Genomic DNA, 19,362 nt, shown 5'->3' on the forward strand with positions numbered 1-19,362 from the left:
ATGGAAGCCTGGTCCTGTCAAAATGTATGGGAAATCTCTGTAATTCTGGCAGAGCAAACAGGCAAGTGTTTGATAGAAAACTATATCACATAGCACATTTCATTTTGAACTGCTGTTCCAATCACAGGACTATAGTTTGTGCAGTTTTGTTTTTGTTTGAAGATGTGTGTAACCCATAATGACTTGAGCATTTTGGCACTTAATTCCTCCCACTAAAATGCATGGGAGGAATTTTATGTTTAAACCAGAAAGATGTAAAAAATAATACAGTGAAGTGAAACTTCGTATATTTTCCATTTTGAAGTTCAGCTGTTGGAGTTGCTAATTTGGTTTTGGTTTTGGAGGCTTCAGTTTCATATCAAGAATGCACATATGTGTATATATATGTATATATAATTTTTTAAAATCATAATAAGGAAAAAAATTAGTGGTTGAGGGTTAAGGTTTTGTTTTCTACACAAGGTTGTTTTGAGATCTGTAGCATAAAAGTAATGGTTGTTTGGACTCCAAGTAGGTAGCAGAATCAGACAGGACAAGCTGCAGGTTGAAGACAAACCTAAATGCCTATAAATGCAATTGGAATCTGGACACCTTAAATGTAAGAATTATTCAAACTACTCATTTTATAGCCCCACCAACTCTACATTTGAGGCCTTGAAGATGTCATAGTGATATAAATTTAGATTTCCTGGAAGCTGAATGAGAGCAGGTAGGCTCCTGTTATTGCCATAGTGTAAAAAGAAGCAGAAGCATTGAATCCCTACAGAAAGCACGTTTTCCAAATATTTATAGTAACCCTTTGGATGGGGGAAAAGCCATTCCTTGCTTAGGTCCATTAAAAAACTCCTCACAGGATCTTGTCTTTCTGCACTGTAGAGCAGAGCCTACCTCCCTAATATAAGAAATCTTAGTTACTTTGCCAAAGCCAGACAACTGTGACAGCCTGGTCTTTGATTACACTTAAGCCTTAGAAAACCCTTAAGGATTAATCCAGAAATGGTATTAGTATATATCTAATTAAATTATGTTACTAATATATAAAATCAGGTAAGGGAAGTGATCATTAAGCAAACAAAATGGGAGTTAAGCTAAATGTAATCCTTGCTCAAGTCCTCTGTACATGTCTGAACTTAATTCCTTTCATAATTCAAAGCAGAGTTTAAACATGTGTTCCAGGGTTTTTTCAGTTGTTTTTACTTTTTAACAATCATTTGTTATATGGTTTGCAAGTAGAACAGAGAACTGTTTTAAACAATCTAAAAAATTGCACTGAAAATGGAAGATAAGTGCAGCCTTATTATGAATGAAACTTTACAGCTGAGGCCAAAATTTGTCATCGCTTTGTGAAGCTGTTAGTAATAGTGAACTTATATTCCAGAGTGTGTGTTTATACCATGTTTATCAGAATAATTTAAATAACTGTGTTTTAGGGAACTGCATCCAACTCTTAATTTTTGCTGCTGCAAAAGCACAAGGTTGGCAAGGCACATCAAAGTAATGAATTCATTGCCACAGTCCATGATATCAGAGCTCCTTTCTTCCAGTGAGCTCTGATATTACACAGACAAAATCCTTCTTTGTGTGTAGTGCCTCTAGATTTGTTCCATGGTGTATAGTAGAGATTTCATAGCATCACAGAATCATTTATGTTGTAAAAAGATCTCTTAAGACCATCAAGTCCTGAGTGAAAAATGGCATCCAGGAATCTTCATCCTTAAGGGAAAAGAGACTTATGTTGTGTGTTCTCCTGCTTGCTGTTCCCTCTGTTGCAGTGGTGCATGCAAGTTCTGTAGCTGGCACCCTGAGTTTCACACAAAAACTAAAGAATAGGAGAAGAGCTAAAGGTGACCTGCTTAAATATCTGTTTGCAGGTGGAGGCCCTTGAGACTCTGTACCATATTGAATGGCATTTTTGCTGCCTATAATGTTTCTGCTAGTGATGGAAAGTGTGGAAAGTAGCACATGACCACATGTATTAGGCAATTTGATCCTTTCTTAGATGGTGAAGCTGGGCTTTTCTGTCTTATCAGAAATATGGTTTCCCTCTCATGTAATACTGCTTGGGAATGATAAAAAAATGTTTTAAAGTAGTGAGGCACTATAATTGATGAGAAACATGAGTAAATAATTATTTGCATTATTCCTTCTCCTCTGTGTGACAAGAGGGCCTGTTGTATACAGTAATTACCCTAGAAACTTCTAATATCAAAAGGGGTGGGAAACCTCTTTATGGCTCTTGAAATACCATCAGGGCTCAGGCAAAGCTCGCCACTGATTTTAGATGAACACTTGCCCCCTGAAATTGGTGGTAATTCATAAGTCTATGTTACACCATTTGCACACCTCTGTGGCTAATTCATTGGATACATATATACTGCCAATACCTGTGCTCTGTAATTTAAACCATTACCAAAAGCATTAGCTGCATTAAGAGCTTGATAGATGTATGCTTAAAGATAATTATGCATTTACTGTGTTTTAATAATTCTGATTATTGTTTTCTGTCAGCAGACTTGATGTGTTAAACTATTTTAGCAGTATTTGTCATTATTCTGGCAAATCATTGCTGTAAATGAATCACTGGGTCCCATGAAATTCCAATGCATTTTTTTCATTCTGTTGGGTTTTTATCCTTCAGTATTCAGCTGTGTGTAAACTGAATGTGAAGCCATTAGAATCATGGGCTCAGTGATAGCTTGACTCACAGCAATGTGGAGAAGAATGAAAATAATCAGCTGTGCATGTTAATTGCAAAACATTATTAGTGGTATTTCTGCCTTTTTACACAGAAGTTTAAAATATTGGAGGAAGTCCTGTATTAGAATAACTTATTATGTTTATTTTATGACCTTTGCCTTATCTTAATTGTAATTACCTTTTTTTTTTTTTTCAGATCAGTGAATGGCTCTGTTTAAACTGCCAGATGCAAAGAACATTAGGAGGTGACCTAGCGCCAGGTCTTGGTCCTGGGCCACAGCCACTTGCACCCAAACAGAAGACACCCATTCCACCTTCAGCTAAACCATCTCCCCAGCCACAGCCTGTTCAAAAGAAAGATGTAACTCCAAAACCTGATCCTTCACAGGCAGCAGATTCAAAAAGACCTCCTCCACAAAAAAAGCAAACACAATTGCCTGGGTCTCCTCCTGTAAAATCAAAACAACCCCGTGCGGAACCCACTGACATCTCCCAGCAAACAGATGCCACTCCAAAATCTGATCAGGTCAAGCCAACACAGGCTGAAGATAAACAAAAACAGCCCAGTGTACAGAAGCCCACAGCAGACTCTGTATCTACCTCTGTAGCAGCAGAGCAGAAGCAGGATTTGGCAGGCCCCAGACCGCCAACTCAACAAAAAGTGACAGACTCCCCAAAGCCTGAGCTTGCAAAGCCATCCCAGGACACACATCCAGCTGGGGATAAACCAGATTCCAAACCTGTTCCACAAGTGTCTCGGCAGAAGTCAGATCCCAAGTTTGCGTCTCAGCCTGGGGCTAGACCAGATGCTAAAGCTCAAAAGCCTATTGACCCAACGCAAACAAAAGATGATCCTAAAAAGTTACCAACAAAACCAGCCCCAAAGCCTGATACAAAACCAGCTCCCAAGGGCCCACAGGCAGGGGCAGGACCCAAGGCAGCACCAGCACAGCCGGCACCTCAGCCCCAGCCACCTCAGAAAACCCCAGAGCAGCCAAGGCGTTTCAGCCTTAACCTAGGAGGCATCACTGATGCCCCTAAGCCTCAGCCTACAACACCACAAGAAACAGTTACTGGGAAACTTTTTGGATTTGGAGCTTCATTCTTCAGCCAGGCCTCAAATTTAATTTCCACAGCGGGTCAGACAGGGTCTCAGCCATCGGGCCCCCCTCCGCCTGCTCCTGCAGCGAAGCAGCCCCAGCCTCCAGCACAGCCTCCAGCCCCTCAAGCAGCTCCCAAAGAAGCTGCTCAGGCTCAGCCTCTTCCAAAAGCTGTTCCTGTAAAGAAAGAAGCCAAGCCTCTTACAACTGAAAAATCAGAGCCATCGAAAGTGGATGGTGTTTTAACTAAAGGATCTGATTTAGAAAAGAAACCTGGTTTGGCTAAAGATAGCAAGCCTCTGGCTGCTGAAGCTAAGAAACCCGATGGGCTGTCAGAACCAGAGAAAGCCAGCCAACCTGAAATGTCTTGTCCCCTTTGTAAAACTGGACTAAATATTGGTTCTAAGGATCCCCCCAACTTTAATACCTGTACCGAGTGCAAGAAAGTTGTGTGCAATCTCTGTGGATTTAACCCGATGCCACACATAGCTGAGGTAAGGTGATGGAGTCTGTATTTACCCTGTATTCCTACCTACAGGTTCCCTGTGCTGTGGAGACATAAATAGCTGGTTTTTAGCTATTGAATTGTTAAGAAATTTTATTGAGCATTTCATCATCTGAAGTCTTTTAAAATTAAGTATTTGTGTTGTATGAAATTTTGTCATTTTTCAGATAGTACTGCTGAATTTCTGGCGTATTAAGGAGGTCTGGTAGAGGTGGTTGCTAGGGCTTTGAGACATAGCAGATGTGGTTTTGAATTCCTTTGAAACTGGTGCTACTATGACACAGCAAACTACTGTACTTTCAGTCTCTTATAAGCTTTTTTTTATACTTCGGTGTTGTCTCTGAATATGTGCTTCTTTAACCAGTGCCTCTGATTCAAAAAACTATTGAATGAAGGAATGTGTTAATGCTTAGTGATTGCATTTTCCTCCTGTTAATACATGATAAATTTATTCTATTAACCTCATTCTGGCTCTGGAGTCTTTGCATATGCAGATGCATTCATTAGGAAGGTTGAAGTTTGAGTGATACCTTTGTGGTGAAAGATGTAATTTTTTTTGGCAAGAACAATACAAGGCTCACAAAGTTACTTCATTCATTAAAGACTGTCACTTTGAAAGTGCTATTTGTGTGATTGCCTGAGACAGCTGCTCATATTTAAAAGAATTACACAACTTATTTTCAACAGTTTCTTCACACTGCATGTTTTTAACTGCTTCCTTTCTCTGGGTAAATTTTTTTTTTGACAAGGGGATTGGAAACTTTACAATAGTTTAACGGAAAGATGGAGGGACATCTTATTTGCCCTATGAATTTGGCAAGTTTAATTAAACAGAAGCAGACCAACTGAAAATACTTGTGGGCAGTTGAAATGTTAAGTTGGTCTGTGCAGCACATGAGAATGTGGCAGTTGGTTTCTGCCTTTGAAATCTGAATGAATAAATGACAAATGACTGCCAGGGTTAAAGGATATCTCATCTCTTAAGGTGAGAATAAATGTGGGAAGAAATAGCATATTGCAGGGAAAATATTGCTTATGATGTTTGCATATGCCTTTCTTTGTATGTTATGTTTGCATATTCCTTTCTTTGTGTATTATTTGCTGGAATATACTATCATTTGAGAGTTCTTTTTCCTAATACAATAAGAACATTTTATCCAATACATGAATGTGTTGTCTAATGCATTTTGGTCATTTAGGTCAGAAAGAAATGTCTGAAAATTCAGGAAGAAGATTGATCATGGATTGAAAATTGGGATTCAGTTGATTTTTAACATTGTTTGTGCACTGAATACCATCAATCACACACACTCCATCATTATCCAACTCTGGGAATACACACACACAATTATATGGATTTAATTGAGAAAAATGCTGTGACTTTCTCCAGGGGCACTCTAGTATGTGAACACAGAGTACCATGGAAACAAGATATGTCAGTTCTGGTGAAACATTGCTCAAATGACAGCTACTTGAGTCTCAGTGCATGACTTGTCTTCTTCAGCATTGGCTTAGTTGTAATGGTGTGGGACTGCCTTGTGGCGTGCAGACATGTAACCTTGGTTTCTTCTGGTTAAGATGAGAAGGCTGATACTCTGTTTCTCTTTTTCCATCACTGTTTTTTTAGAAGATGCCCTCTGTTTCTGCTCTTTAGAATATCCAGAGCTTGAAATATGAGTGATTTTCCTTAGTCTGACTTCTTCATGCCATTCCTTGTTTCTGTTTTGGCTCCTGCTTGCACATTCTTCTTCCTTGTACTATACATTTCCACCTCTGTCCACATTTTCTGTCTTGCCTTCTTTTTTCCACTTAGTTTTGCTGGAAAGTAGCAATGTACTTTTCCTTTACAATAGGAGGTGGTTTGCTTGGCTGAGAGCACCCTGACTTTCCCTTTCAAAAAGACTGGACAGACGGAACAGGGAGCTTATGGTTTCATGTCTCAATGTGCTGTGTAAATAATGTATTTATGGTCAGATAGCAATTCTGTCCCTGGATGCACAGTATGTAGTATATACTTTTTACATAACAGAGCCATGATGATGAGCAAATAGTTTATGCTCACTTGCATACTCTTTTTGTCCAACAAATTCTAATGTGTTCAGTATTGTCTTGGAGGTTTTATTTACTTGTCTCTTTCTTTGGAGGTTAGGAAGGAGAAATAGAAATGCTTTTTAAAATTTGTATTTCTGGTGGTTTTCTACCTAATTCTTTTATTCCTATACTGTGCATTCAGATAAAAAATGTAATTCCAGAAGCTCTATGCTGTCTTTGCCCCAGAAGTGATCTTTGGATGAACAAACATATTACTTCTTAAACATAATCTTATTTTTTCTTTGGGCCTCCAGCTGTATCACAGTTATTGTGACAGTTGCTTATGTGTTGTCTACATTTTGTTCCCTCAGTAATGGCTGAAAATGAGTGCAGTTTTATTGACTGAGTGATGGCTGAGCTCTTGTTGCCAACACAGCTTGTCTTAAGCTACATGATAAGGATCAGTCCAATGGAACAGGGAAACCAGTGTTTCACTGCCAAATGCAGAGGAGCATCTAAACCCCATGGGCACTTCTACCTTAAGATCTCTCAGCAGGGAATTTTTTCCAGCCAATGTGCTGTTGTACTGCAGACTGGGCTGAGAGTAATTTTAAGGGAAGAAAGTGCTTTCTTACAGTGGCAGTTGTTTTTTTCTTGCCTGTATGTGACAGAAATAACTATGAAAAAATCTTTAAGCTGCTGCAAACATTCAGTCCTCTAATAACCCCTCTACTGCAGAAAATATAACTAGATTCTTACCTAGTCAAAATCGACAATATACTATTTACTTCAGTGAAATTGTTTTGATTTGTGCAAGCAGAGAATTAGTCCAGAATACATTTTTTTTTAAAATGTATTTAAGAAAAAAATGATTGTTCTTTTTCTCTCTGATTTGTTTTACAACAGTCAAACAGTTATTTACTTAAATGGTAATTTATTCATGATGCAAACAGCCACAAATGATTAAATAAATGACACTTGATAGATTTCAGAGACCCACAGGACCATGGGAGCCCTAGAGTGCATTAGCAGACTCCTTATTCTGCCATTTGCTCAATGGGGAGGAGAATTGTTTACCAGCTCTGTAATTAGCTTTCCAGCTCAGGTAGTTGGAAGCAGCTCTATTTTTAGTAACAAAGCACAAGATCACAACTGCTGAAGCCAGAAATGAAATGTGTGGCAACGACCATTTTGTGCATTTAAAACTCAGTGAACTGTTCAGAATATTGAGCAGGAACAGAGATGGTTGTCTATAACATGATTAAATAGTTTGAGGTCAGGAATGTAGAACCTGTGATAAATTAATGCAATAATAAAATGTAAATAAAAAAAATAAAAGGATGGTTTAAGCTAAACTAAGGGAAAATAAGATCATCCAAATTTTTAGATTCTGTGTGGGCAATATGGAGGATAACATCTTGGTAGAATCACGTTATGAACAGAAAGAGTTGAAAATGTGAAGTGTGCATATGTGACCGTGCTAATGGTTTTAATCTAATAGAACCACCAGGAGAACAACAGAAGCATTTTTTACTCTGCTGATAGCTATAAAATTACCTGGAAAGGCACTGCGAAGTAAAGAATGCTCCATAAGTGAAATAAATTACTGGGGCTACAGAAAGGACAGAAAAGTTTTGAATGATGATGAAGGTCAGGGAGAACTGGGGAAGGAAAGAAGAGACATCATATCTCTGACTTGGCAAGGATTTGTTGTTTGAAAAAGATGTAATCTGTTAGAGATGTGATCAGAACACATAATATAAAAAATTTTAGACTGATATTTCTTAATATATTCAGAAATCACGCTAATTCAGTTTATTACAGCACATGTAGTCTGTATGAAATTGTTTTGCATTGGTGGATATGATGACAGGAATCTACAAAGCTTGGTTTCTGTCCAATCTATATTCTTATATAACTTTTTTTATAAATAGTTGTATAACTTGCCAAAAGAATTTACGTGTTTTTCTGATAACTCATTTTACCACTCCTACTTATTAGACTTAACTAAATAATTTTTTCTTGTTCTCACAGACTATGGAGAGAAGGAAAATAAAAAATATAAATGATGTTTTTTAAAAGTAGCACAGTTCCATCATTAAACTCCATATCATAACCGGGTGAAAAATTGGTGCCTTGCTCTTCCAGTATGAACTTCTAGAAGTAGCAGTAAATAGCATTTTGAAACTGATATAAGCCTCTCTGGAGATGAAGGGTGGTGGCATGGTGTTATGCACCTGGATACATCTTGGGTTTTTCTACCTCCTCCCAAAATCCTGCACAAAGGGTACTGGGTGAATGAGCACCCAGAGTAAATAATTCTGCTAGATTCTATTTTTTCAAGACTTCACTGATATTTTAAATGGACTGAGGGTGTGAGCAAGTGTGCCCTTAGACTCAAGATAAAGTGGGCTTTAAAAAATAATTTAAAAAAACCCCCAAACCTGAACTAAGTGAATCAAACCCTGCTGTTTAAATGCCCAAATGTGCTTTGAATTTCTTAAAACAGTGTGCAGCAACATTAAAAAGTAATAATCCATGTATTATTCTAATAAAAATCCCCAAAATATTGCACTGCACCATCTGACACCCATTGTCTATCTTTAATTAATTAACAGCTCTGTACTGTCATTTATTTCCTGCTTGAAAAAGCTCAGACTGCTCTGCAAACTGGCAGGTTTAGCTCCTATAAGAAACTCCTATTTTCTCTCTTATGTTTGGTGATGAGTTGTTTTGGAAACAGATGGTGTCTGGGAAACACAGTGAAGTAGAATTTGCACTAAAGAGACAAGAGAAAAACTCACTCCTTTCAGTTGCATAATTTATCTTCTCTGCTTCTTCCCTCTCCCCTTAAGGAACCTTTTAAAATTTTGATTGTAAGAAAGTGAATGCTATTACTGTTTAATAAAGTAACTAAATAATACAGAACATAAGATGCTAACGCAATGTACTCCCTAACATTTATGGAAATTTTATCCATTAAATGATAATTCTTTATAATTGAGAAAATATTAAAACTACTGCTAATTATTACTTTGAAAGATAAAATCTGGCATTGAAAAACAGAATGCATGTTAGATGATAAAAACCCCACTGTATTTCTTGACTGGCAGAATGAAATTAATCTCACTTGTAATTAGGTATCTTGCATTTCTTTTTAACTTATTCAATATGCATGACAGACAAAAATATTGAAATGGAAATATTTTTCATAGCAGAATGACTCACCTCTTTAATTTTTCCTATAAAGCACATATATTGTATATATATACAGACTAGAAGGGCTAATATGGAATGACTCTTTGATGGATGATTTAGTCAAAATTGAACACAGATAAATATTTTTTTTTAATTTAATGCCTGAATTCACGTTTTAAATAAGATTGAAGAGCTTAAGCTTCTTCAACCAAGTTAGATTTTGGTGTTTCACATTTGCAGAGGTATTTAAATGCTTAATGACAGACTGATACTTGTAAGGATGTTAGCAGCTCGTGTCCTTCTCTGATGCCTCAGTTAAACCTGTTCCATAAAAACCAGCTTTGACCTGATGATTTTACAGAGGCCTGAACTTCTCTCTTCCGCACATGGCTTGAGCTGTTCCTTTTGAGCAGTGTCTAGCTTCTGTTTAAACACTTTTGAAGTCCAGACATGGAAACCTCTTGTGGGGTCTGATTTTGCTGTGTCTTTGAGAATAGTTCAACCAGAGGCAGTACTTCTTGGCATTAAGCATACCAGCTACAACTACTTTAATAATTTATAGCAATAATAAAGCCTGCTTATGGTCAAGTGTGATGTGGTGGTGGTTTGCCAAGTTTATTTCTTCTTCCGTGGTATTATATGGAAAATGCAGACTTGCAAATAGACCTGTGACTTCAGGATTCTCATCCTCATCTCAGGCCTGTTGCTGCCATGGTACAGCCAAGCCTCTTGTCACCCAGTTTTCTCCAAGACCCCAATTCTGCACTCAGGTTTCAACAAAGTGAACCACTGCATCCAGATAACCTATTCAGTAGATGTCCTCTGATGGTTTTGTTTGAATTCCCCATCACTGCAGAGGGAAATGAAAACGTCCTTACTTTCTCACAACTTTCTCTGAACAGGTGTCTTGCAGTTCAGTGAGGCTGCTTGGTCCAGAGCAAATTATACACTTATGCAGTTTCATTTTTTGGCAGTCAGGTTTTGATGGTTATTTCCTAATATGATCTTGGGACGATATTTGAAAGCAAAGCATCTGAGATCTCTGTGGATTTTAGTCAAGGCATGAGTTACAAGACTGCCTTCTTGTTGATTTTCCTTTTCAGTATTTATGACCATAAAATTAGGTTTTGTTTTTTTCCCCTGAAATTAAATTCAAGGCGTGAAGATTGGTCTCATTGCTCAAAGTAATAGTGTGACCTTTGGAAGGACTATTACCATGATTAATTGCCTGCTATTTGTTTCCTTTATTCTAGTCTCGAAAAAGTTTCCAAATTACTGCTCTGAACAAAGAACTCCATTGAAACCAGCAATGAGATATAGACATAAAGCCATGTAAGGCCAGATGGCTTTTATTAATGTTGGTAATGGCCACTGATGGTGTGAAATCCAAAGGGATGTCTACAGCAGCTCTGCTGCTGGCACACACAGCTCCTGTCTCTCTGGCTATTTTTCATCCACTTGGAATTCATTTGCAATGAGTTCTTTACTTATATACATTTATTCCATCTTAGATGCCTTTGCATTTTTGGAAGATAAAATGCTTAGGTGAGTGATTAATGCAGAGCTTTCAGTGCTGGTTTTTATGTGTGGTTTATTTTTCTCCTGTGCAGATAGTTTATAGATTAGTGTATTAGAGACAGTCAAGCTGGAGTCACAAATGTATAACAGATTATCAGGAAAATTACTGACCTGGCCTTGAGCCAGGTGATTTTCTTCTCTGTTACTTCATTAGAAATTTGGTTGGTGTCCCATTATTGAATGAGGAAGAAGTCTTTTGAAAGCTCAGCTGGTATCAACTTTTTTGAATTTTTCTACTCAACTTCACAACAGTAATTTAAAGATAATTTATTTATTGAGATAAAGGTATTTCATGTTTTTATTTTCTATTACATTTTTGTTCATGCTTTATTGAGAAACAAAAATGCTTACTTTAGAGGCTTTAAATGTTGCGGTGAGTTTTAGTTAATGTCAATATAAGACCCAGTGATCCACTGCCAGATTTTCTTAAGCAAACAGGCAAAATCTACTGTAAGTTAAATGCCTTAATTTTTTGGGTTTTTCGGTGCCCAGGTAAGACATTATATGCTATCTGATCACATTGACACTGTCTTAAGTTTTGGTGTTCTGATAGATTCCCTAATAGAGGGGAGCTTCAAATGATTTTTTTTTTAATATCCCAGGAATATGAAGAGCTGATGCTCTTCCAAGGAAAAAATGCTAGTATAGCATTCTGAAAAATATCAGAGGATTTTATGTCTGAAACCAGGATATTTTTCCCTGAATATTTGTCACTGTGATTGACTGTAGTAGGACAGATAGATATTGTAGTATTTAATAATATTCTGAGAATACAATATACTGTCAGTTTACATATTTACATACATTTTGTGGACTCATTTATTGAAAAACAAGGCTATTTATGTTAAAGAAGTTAAGTTCCAATTCCTGCATATGTCAAAAATGTCATGTCATGTTTCTGCTGACCAAAAGCCAAATGTCACACCACAAGAGTATATTGGTAAAGAAAGGTCAACGTTTCACACAAAAAAAAATCTATAAAATCCTTTGTTTGCCACTACTATGGGGTGATGTTAAATTTAATGGGATAGCATGAACGTAATCAAAGTAATTATGCAACTAATTTTAACTGTTTGCAAGAAGTGTGGCCAGCTGTAAAAATAAAAATTCAGATGTAAAGGAAAAGATGAAATGAGCAAGAGGGAGCCTTTGCCTGATTTCTGTTTGTATTCTACACATTAATAGTTCTCCCTGAGTAATGAAAAGATTGTGTCATTTAAAGAGACAGTGGTCAGCAATTTTTTTTTTTTTTATTTTGCTGAAATACATATAGTTCAGTGGACCAGAATGAGAACAAATGTGACTTTAGATTGAATGTTATGTATCTATTAAATTGATTTCTGCAGTATTACTAAGAGTAAGGATGGAGGCTGGGGGAACCTAAGCCATTTTGTAGTAGTGAAAAGGCGATTAGATTCATGCCAGTAAGCTGCTGGAGATGCTGTCCAGCAGCATTTGAAATAGGAGGTCGCAGACTGATGTTGAAGAGGGGGATTAGCTGCTGCTGAGCTATTCTGGCTGAATTTTGCACAAAATGCTCTTGAACTGGAGGGAAAGGGTGAAAATATATATATTTGAATCGCTAGAAAAAATTGTAAGAGCTTGTAGGTTGTATTACACCAGAACACTCACTGAGAAGAATGATGAGGTGTATTAGTTTTCCATCTGTGTTTTGGAGGTTAATGAAATTACTCAGACAGTGAGGTAACTTAGGCTTCTAAGGACAAGACTGAAAGACCATCTGGTGGTCTTTCGTTTGTAGCATTTCTAGGTTAGTAAATTTCTTTGTTGTTGTTGGGTTTTATTTTTGTTTTTCCTCTTTTTTTCTTCCTTAGCAAACAGCCTTCACATTGGAAATGGTCCAGCTGTCATATACAGAGATTAGAAATTGAACATATGAAATCTTGTCCTTATGCATACTATTTTAATGCATGTATGTACTTTTTCAGTTACTTTTTGTAGTTACCTTAATAATTGTGCTAAAGACTGCCGATGTGTTTATAATATCTTAATTTTTTTGGAGGGATTTCTGACAACTTTCCTGGCATCCAAAAGGAGTATACTGTTGTGGGTTTTTTTTCCTTTGGTTTTGCAATGGCATTCTCATAATTGATGAAGATGTTTGCGTAACTCTGATCCTCACCATTATTTGTCAATACAAATATCTGATTTTTTTTTTTGAAGTGCCACTTTGTTAATTGATCTTAAGTTTTGCATCTTCCCTTTTATATAAGAAGAAAAAGATATATTTCTTTCTGATTCCTCACAAACTCTTAGCTATTGTCTTCAGGATACTAGCTAGTAACTATAGTTTGGAACATTTAGTGCAGGATATTAGGTTCTTTACTGTCTAGGTAAGCTGTCAGATATGCTTGTTCCTCACCCTCCCCCAAACTGACACACCAGCTCTTAAATGTCTACATAAATGTTATTTACCCACAGCTATTCAATGGCAATTTTCACTGAAACAATGAACTTTGACATAGTACAAGAGAAGCAGCCTGGGCACATACCCAACTTCAGATACTATCTTCTTGCTTTTGAATGACAGTAGGAGAAAGACTGGAATGTTTGAAATACCTGTTATTTCTTAAATATTTTTTTTTTTTTTTTTGCAATATGCACTAAATATTTTTTTTTTTTTTTGCTCAAAGGTCAATCTGACACTGAAAATTGGCTAAACAGTAAAGTTTAAACATATGCTACCTTTTGGCTCTTGTTTTTGGTATTTCATAGGTGAATTTTCTATTTTTTTCTTTTAAAGTCAGAAGTGGACATTGGATTAAAGTTTCAGCACTATCTGTAAAAGTATTTGGATTTTTGTAAAGTTTAACTTGACTTATGGAATAAAACTGAATAAAACTGAACTCTGCTTAGATTTTTTTTTTTTTTTTTTAAAGCACAGTTTATTTTCTACTTAATGTGGCTCAAAGTTGATGTCGTGGTATGACATTTGTAAGACTGAAAAAGTGTAGGCTTTGTACTGATTACAGAGCAAGTTAAACAGGACTACCTCTTTCATGGGTTTCTCTACGTGCACCTTTGTGCTGATCCACAATGCACTTCTGTTTTTTTCCTGACAGTTGTAGCCAAGAACACTTGTAATGTGCTGTGCAGTGAATTTTTAAAGTCGTGCCCAGTACATCAGGGACTCAATTACACTGTTATGCCAGACCTCTAAATAGGAAGAGAACTACAGTTTTTCTTCTATATCACCTATCAGCAGAAGGATGTCTTGATCAAAACATGATATCTCATTTGATTTGGCATCCTTTTAAATCCTTTAGCTGTGCTGCTTCTTCTCAAGACCTGTAAGAATTGTGTTACTGCTCTGCCACCCTTCAAATGACAAATCTGGTCCATGTATTTTTCATGAGGTGCAATGGATGCACATTTTAGCTAAAGGAACTTATGTTTGAATACATAGTGTTTTATAATTAGTTACAGACATAATTAGAGACATCAGTGCAATTCATACTCGTCCCTCCCCTTGCTTTCTTCTCTATGCTATTGGTAACTGGAACCAAGAAAGGTTCAACTTTTATGTGGTGAATTGGAGTGTTCTAGGTGTTGGTCTAAGGTGTGATGCACTTTCCCTGATGAGTTCCTTAAGCTCTTTTGAGTTTGGTCCTTGTATTTCCAGGATAAAATGAAGATGTATTTGATGCTGTAAGGATTGGTATGTCTTTAGTACCTGGAAAGGGCAAGGTGAAATTCCCTCTGCCTACAAATCAGAGTAGATCATCCTGTCCAAATCCCTGCTTGAAGCAGGGTCAGTTGAAGCAGGTTTCTTGGGGCCATTTAGGGTTTGATTGGTTCCAGACTCAGACTCCACAATCTCTTTAGACAACCACTGGCCACCTTCCTTTTTTTTTCAAGTATTTTCTTAAAATAATATTTACTTGAAGGAATTGAGTTCAAATGAACTTAAATGAGTAAATAAAATATATTTGAATATTAGTATTTGAATTTATGTTAATTTGAATTTTTTTCTCTTCAAAGGATACCATTGAGCAGACTGTCTTTATCTTTTTTCACTCTCCCCGCAGCTATTTGTACACATTGAGGCAACCTTCCTCAGCCTTCTCTTTAGGCTCCTTTTTTGTTTTTTCAATCTCCAGCTCTCTCAGCTTCTCCTTATATGATTGATGCTTCAGACCCTTAATCATCTTCATGACCCTTTACTGGACTTGCTCCAGTACTTCCATGTCTCTATTTTACTGGGAAGCCAAGAACTAGACAAAGAACTCTTCCAGCAGTACAGAGTACAGGGGAATAATCACCTCCTAGATGTGCTAGCTATGCTCCTTACTAAGACAACCCAGGATATTGTAAGTATTTAAGCATGGCTTTTGCTTAATGCCTCCCCTTATTTTCATACCATGTTCAAGGGCGCAGAATATATGAGTGGTGTCTTCCAGCACCATGGCAGCAGGGTGAAGCGAAGCACTTTGCTGTAAACACAACTTGTACATATTATTGAAAGTTATGGGGTGCAGAGGAAGTAATCAGTCCATGATCAGTCCATGCTAAGGAATACTAGCTTTAAACTGGCCATTAGTCACTGTACATCAGTGAACTTCACACAGACAGAGACAGAGGTTCTATAAAGTGCAAATTTTGGATTACTGTATATCTACAAAATATGTCCTAGCAGATCTTCTCCATGGCAGGTGTGTATTGACTTCTCCAAGTTATACTAACAGGTTCAACAGCAAAAGGTGTAGATACTGTTTTGGAGGAAAGGAATGGTTAGGACAGAAGCCAAGCTAAAATTTCATAGGATGTTCTGAGAGTTGAACTTTCAACCTGATCTGTATGTCTGGAATATTTACAATTGAATCAGTTTAGATAAATGTCACTTTCCACTGTCTCTTCTTCCTAAATCAACTTCCTTTCTATAGATGCTGAAAGAGTTGTTATTTGTGTTTAAAATTGTTATTTTCTTCTATTAACTATGGGTCTCCTTTGTCTTGTCATCTTTTACATTAATGATTTTGATTTTTTAAGTGTTTCTTTTTGCTCCAAGCAATGGAGGAGAAAAAAGAATCAGGGTTAATGGGGTAACTTCAATATTTATTAACTGGTTTTCCAGGTGCAGAACTTCTGTTGTAGCATCTTGAATCAGTGGATGCATTTTGTAAAGTGTAAGGCTTTAAAAACGCCCTGTAATTTACAGAGCTTTGAAGCATGCTGGAATGGAAATTTGTTCAGTAATGATCTATTTTCTGAACCTCTGTGCATGTGAAAACAGTTAATCCCTATGTTTCAATAGGATTTATTAGGTGTTTCATGCTCTCTAAATTTTGTGTGGATGACTTGTCCATATAGAATTAATAATTCTCTACAAGTGCATAATCTATATTTCTTAGTCTTAACTTGCTATTCAGAAATAAGTAGTCATTTTTCTTTTAGGTCCAGAGACATGACATCAGAAATGATGTGTTATCACTAGAATGAAATTATACTAGAGCAGATATTATAAATTCATTATTAGTAGCAAATAATTGTTGATATATTATAACAGGAATCAGGGTGAAATGTTTGGGTTTTCATCAGCATGCAGAGTATAATTTTCGGAGCATGTCAGGGAAAATTTACTCTAATTTTGTTTCTGAGTCTGAAGCTATGACAGTGATTGCATTTCTTGGATGGCTTTTCCCCCTCTGTTTGCCTTATTCCAGTTCACATGCTCTGTCCTTATGACTTGGATTAATTCTGTGTGCATTGCAGGGTATTAATATCCCTTTTAATTAGTTTCCTAGTGCCTACATAGACTGTATAAAAAGTGACTTCATAGTCTGTGGGAAATCACTGAACTATGGACTGAAAAACATTTAGCTCCTTTCAGTACTAAAGTTTGCATATCTGTAGTAGAAAACAGGAGAAATCAAGGTGTCCTTGCAATGGCAATTCAGTTTTCTCTGCACAGGTTGCTCTCTTTATGCATTGAAATCTTATTTATGCAACTCAGTAGATTTACACAGTTTTAAGAGGTCATATTTTGAATTTTTAAGTACAAAATATGTACTTGCTGATAAAATAGGGTCAGGTGCTGGTTAGAAACTAGTCACTCCCCTGGCACACCTTCTAAGGCCTTTCACGTTTTTGAATATACCTTATGTGTATGGTTTCTGTTCACATAAAATATTTATTTCTGCTGAGAAGCCTCATCTGATGTTTCCTTGGCGTCACTTATTTCTCTGCACTTGACTTCAAGTCTGCTGTACTAAATCTGTCTGAGAAGAGATACAACTTGAATTTTGTGTTTGTAAAACTAGCACTGCTATAGTATCATTCTCTTCTCTTCTCTCCAACTTTTATTTTCAGACATTTAAAGCAGTCATTCTTATTGCCTGTTTTTCACTTGATTGTGAAGTTAAACATGTGACTGTCATATTTAACTACCAAAAAGTAAGACCCATTTTTAAAACATTAAGAGAAATGAAACAAGGCAAGTGGAAAGAAGGTGCTGACAGAAAGACAATGATTTGCAAGTTAGTGCAATAAAAACTAATAAGTCCAGTTAACAAAAGTGTGTTTCCTTGCAGTTATATTCCTTATATCTCCTAAATGTACCAAACCAGAAGCCAGTGCTTCAGCATGGCAGAATATGGCAGATGGAATTATTTCTATGCAAGTATTAAAAAGAAGGGCTCTACATTATCTCCGTCATGATTTAGATTTAGGCTTCAGTCTCTATGCTGTCTATTATTAGCATCATAAAACATAATGGAAGTATTTAGGGATTCAAATGCATAGATTCATGCTGGATTTCACTTCCTTATGTATCTGCAGATGGTGTGTATATTTTTGCATATTGGATTTTATGGTGGTTAGAATACATTTGATGGGGTAAATGTAGGGGAGTGCAAAGATTCATTGCAAGTGATTCATTCAAAGACATATGTATCTTTTGTAAGCCATTTGGTTTCCAGTGAAGACTCTGAATCATTATCTTAGTTTATCACTACTTCTTTTTAACCTTGAGTAAACTTTTTTCCTTGTTCAGTCAAAAAGGTTGGGAGTCTGATAAATGCTTGGATGCTTGATGTTGAAGGGTTTATCTATACATGAGCAGAATAAAATCAAGGAAGGCCTTGTAGTGCAAAGAAAGAGAATACAGGAGGTCTGTTTTCTAAGGATTTTGATTTGAACCCCATATGAGCACTCCAGTGTAATTCTAAGTGAGCAAGTGAAAGCAGTGTATGTTTGAATTATGCACAACCTGCAAATATAAAGACAGAAAATCATGGAGGTTCAGTCACAGGAATGGATTTCAATGATCAGTTACAAGTTGATCAATTCAATTAATCAGGTTTTTTTCCCCCCGCCCCGGTCTCAGTGGCGTTTAAAAGCTATGAAATTCCCAAACTCAATTCTTGAGGACAGGCTTTCCTTGCACTATCCAGTTTTTAAAATTTCTTCACACAGGAAGCTACTAAAAGGGAAAGATTAGTCTATAAGTACTGTATAGAGGGTGCTCACCAGGAGAATTGCCTTAACTTTTGCAGTGGTTTTCATTCTTCATCACAGGTGGAAAATTTATGGAACCAACAGTTTGCAAACTAGACAGAAGTGTTTAGTTATGGAGTGTGTATGAATGGAAAGCAAAGGCACAGGACAAGTAATTACTTTTCCATTTGTTGTTCATGAGAAGGAGATGTCCTTTGCCTGTGCTGGAGTTCCACAGCACCTACTCCTGTGACAAGCTGTCTGTCAGCATAGTCCTGTCGAGCTGACTGAAGTAATGTGGAAGGGGAGATAATGGAAGGAGTTACAAGAGTGATGTCTTTTAGATGAAAGGAGTTCCAAAATTAATCAAATAGGTAACATAAATGTCATTTTCCTTGATTTATTTCTCAAAAATTGAAGGAAATTACTCTGATTTCAGACAGCCTGGCATTGCTCAATCAGCATCATGTAGCAACTGTTCAAGTCAATAGAGGTATGTTTCTTGGTTTTAGCAGAGCGTTGTTTGGCAGGATGTGACTGAAGTAAGTCAGCCTTAAGAAGCAGAACTAAATACCAGATTCAGTGCTTTCTTTCTGTCTGTGGGGATATATTTTCATAGTGGCATTTAGGATTTTAGAACTGCATCTTCTAAAGTGATTAGCTAAGTGAGAAACTTTGGCTCTCATTAGTAGTTATTTCCAGATATGTTCAAAGATATGGCGCTAGAACCCTAAACATTACTTCACCAGGCTTAGATGGATTTTCAGGAAATTTCAGAAACTAACAGTTCAAGGCTTA

The 19,362-nt window shown here is 36.8% G+C and overlaps 1 protein-coding gene across 1 annotated transcript in view; it reads left to right on the top strand.

The window, feature by feature from the left end:
• The window catches only part of PCLO (piccolo presynaptic cytomatrix protein), a 316,529-nt gene that overhangs the window by 15,361 nt on the left and 281,806 nt on the right, over window positions 1-19,362 (top strand). The window contains exon 3 of the mRNA XM_041477704.1: window positions 2,894-4,291. Coding sequence (XP_041333638.1) covers window positions 2,894-4,291 — 1,398 coding nt within the window. The remainder of the gene's footprint in view (window positions 1-2,893; window positions 4,292-19,362) is intronic.

Source organism: Pyrgilauda ruficollis, unplaced genomic scaffold, assembly GCF_017590135.1.
Source record: "Pyrgilauda ruficollis isolate IOZ18807 unplaced genomic scaffold, ASM1759013v1 scaffold112, whole genome shotgun sequence".
Taxonomy (NCBI): domain Eukaryota; kingdom Metazoa; phylum Chordata; class Aves; order Passeriformes; family Passeridae; genus Pyrgilauda; species Pyrgilauda ruficollis.